This window comes from Pteropus vampyrus, unplaced genomic scaffold (genome assembly GCF_000151845.1).
Source record: "Pteropus vampyrus isolate Shadow unplaced genomic scaffold, Pvam_2.0 Scaffold431, whole genome shotgun sequence".
NCBI lineage: Eukaryota > Metazoa > Chordata > Mammalia > Chiroptera > Pteropodidae > Pteropus > Pteropus vampyrus.
Genome location: NW_011889212.1, coordinates 30,048 through 32,961, shown reverse-complemented (window position 1 = coordinate 32,961; position 2,914 = coordinate 30,048). Strand labels below are relative to the sequence as shown.

Here is a 2,914-nt window from a genome sequence, read left to right as displayed (position 1 = left end):
TATAAACAAATTTATATTACTTGGCCATAAAAACACATTATGCTCTTTCATTTTCTTTTTTTTAAAACTGGGGCCAAAGATTTAAATGAGATACGGATTCATAATAAACGTTTTTAAGTGATTTCCAAGTGGTGGTTGCTATTGGTATTATTTGGATAAACAAACTAATCATAAAAGTTTCTTTCTTTCTACTCTGGCAATTACAGTTGTCTATATGCAGTTCAATTACTATTCACAGGATAGAAGCAGGGAAAGAATGTTTGGCTAGTGGGCAAAGAGGATTCAAATTAGATTTTTGTCATTTATTTGTTCCACTACTTTTTAAATTATCCAAATAGTTCAGTATCCCTATGATGCTTACACCACTACATGACCATGTGGCTAAACTGGATAGTAGAGATGATAGCTAAACAATAAATAAGAATGTTACCTAGAATAGTGAAATGGATTCAGACAATTGTTGATCCTTTAGTAATTATTTAAAGGATTTTAATCAGTAAAATTTACCTTTTCCATATTGGGTGGACCCCAAAACGGTCCTCATTCAAGTGGCTATAGTAAGATATAAATTTTAATAGATAATCTGTTTCATACATTAATAGGATTCTCAGTCTATTATATGTGTATTTTATGATTAATAAAATTGATCACAATATAATCCATGTCAATGTCACTAACATGATGGCTGTGGGAAAAATGGAAAGTACGACATGTAAAACATTATACAAATAGAAGTCAGTAAATTCATTTTTAATTATTTACTCACTCTTACCCTTCTGAGCTCCACTTGTTTGCTTTTAAATATTCACATTTGATCTCAACAATTTCATTTCTTTCAAGTAAAACAATCTCTGGACTCTCCTTCTTATTTGCTGGGTCTTGATGCTATAAATAATGGGATTCATCAAGGGTGGGAAAAGGATATAGATGTGGCCCATGAGGACATGAACCAACGGTGAGAGATGTTTCCCAAAGCGGTGCACCATGGTCAGACCAATGATGGGGATGTAGAAAATCGAAACAGCACAGATGTGAGATACACAGGTCTGCAAGGACTTGATTCTCTCCTCCTGTGATGCGATAGCTAAGACTGCACGCAAGATCATGACGTAGGAGATGAGTATGAGTACTGCATCCAGCAACAGGTTGCTGATCACCAGGGCCAGCCCATAGATGCTGTTGAAGCGGATGTCTGAACAGGCCATTCGAATTAAGTCCTGGTGCAGGCAGAAAGAGTGAGAGAGGATGTGGGGACGGCAGTAATGTAAGAACTTTAGGCGAATGATGACTGGAGGTATGAGTAAAGTACTCCTGCATAAGATTGCCACCCCGATTTTCATGATTTTGTCATTAGTTAAGATGGAGGAGTAGCGTAGTGGGTGGCAGATGGCAACATAGCGGTCAAAAGCCATGGCAAGGAGGACAGAGGACTCCATGAAGGACAGACCGTGGATGAAATAGGACTGGGCAATGCAGGCATCCAGGCTGATCTCTTGAATGAACCCCCACAGAATCCCAAGCACTGTATACATCGTGGACAGCCCCATGCACAGGTCGGTGAGGGCCAGCATGGCCAGGAAGTGGAACATGGGCTGGTGCAGGCTCGACTCAGTCCGGATTACATGCAGCACCATGCAGTTTCCCAGGAAAACTATAATGTAGATGGAAGAAAAAGGAATGGAGAGCCAGAGATAGTCAACTTCTAGGCCAGGAAAACCAGTGAGAATAAATCTGGAACTATTTAAGTTTGAGATAAAGATAGCAGACATTAAGATAAAGTGGAATATTTCTAGAGAGATGTTGCAAATTAGATCAGTTTGTGATCCCCTAATTTCTAGTAATGTTTGCTTTTGAGAAGAAAATAAAGTATAATATAATACAATACAATTTCTTTTAGTGTTATAAACTCAGAAAAATAGAGACCTGATTCTCTATCCTTTAGGACAAAAACCTGTTGTCTAGACATAGATTTTCCAGTGCTAGTAACTAGCAATGCTTGGAGACTAGAGCTTTTTATTCAGAAACGATAATGTTAGTGGGCATATGGGGTTTGGACTGGAATTTTGGGAGTCTCTGTTCATTTCTAAAGGAAGATAATGTATGATCACAGATGTCTACTGCTACCATAGCTGGCAGCAGCCTCAAGAAAATATAAAAGGTATGAGTAACTTTTCTCTTGGGTACAGTTGTTCCTTTCACTACCCCCAAAGGGTCATAAGATCCCAAATGAAATGGACTGGTTAAAGTCATCTAACTTTATGGGACATAAAGTTTAAGTAAGAGAAACAATAAAGTGGAATCAGAACATTTTTGTACATTTTACCTTATTTAGCCCCTCTCTAAATGATTTACCTTTGTACAATTATTTTAGTTTTGCTTTTTCTTTTCTATACTTCATATTATTATTCTCTATTTTCATGCATCTCTTTATCCTATAAGAGATTTCTTCCTTTTCTGACTCTCTCAATAATTTTATCTTTTATATCTTTCTATATAACATAAATGGCATGCATTTTAAACTGGAAATTATTGAAATGGACTGGTTAAAGTCATAAACCCGATATATAACATAAATGGCATGCATTTTAAACTGGAAATTATTGAAATGGACTGGTTAAAGTCATAAACCCGATATTTGATCTTGGGTAATAGCTAAGAATGAAATGGCTAGATCATAAGGTAGATATTTATTTAACTTTCTAAAATATTGTCAACATGTCTTCCAAAGCAACTGTACTATTGATACTCTAACCAGTGTAAGTGATGTATGAGAATTAAAGTTCCTTCATATCTTGGCTAATATGAGGTATGATTAGATTTTTTATTTGTTTTATTTTGCTTTGCTATTTTAATAGGAGTGTAGTGATATATCATTGTGAATTTAATTAGTATTTCCCTTCTGACAAATACTTTT

At 35.9% G+C, this 2,914-nt stretch overlaps 1 protein-coding gene across 1 annotated transcript; it reads right to left on the bottom strand.

Moving 5' to 3' along the window:
• Positions 1-615: 615 nt before the first annotated feature.
• On the bottom strand, positions 616-1,769 carry LOC105306212 (olfactory receptor 51V1-like). Its single transcript, XM_023523897.1, has 2 exons — positions 823-1,769; positions 616-685 (listed from the first exon to the last, which is right to left on the bottom strand). Exons 1-2 carry the CDS (start codon positions 1,767-1,769, stop codon positions 616-618), a joined length of 1,017 nt encoding a protein of 338 aa, XP_023379665.1.
• Positions 1,770-2,914: the final 1,145 nt, after the last annotated feature.

Bases quoted from the DNA above. Each gene is read 5' to 3' on its own strand.
- LOC105306212 (XM_023523897.1), bottom strand. From the start codon at position 1,769: ATGTCTGCTATCTTTATCTCAAACTTAAATAGTTCCAGATTTATTCTC. The intron at 686-822 runs GTTGAGATCAAA...TTTTTCCCACAG, and splicing joins TACTTGAAAGAAATGAAATT to CCATCATGTTAGTGACATTG.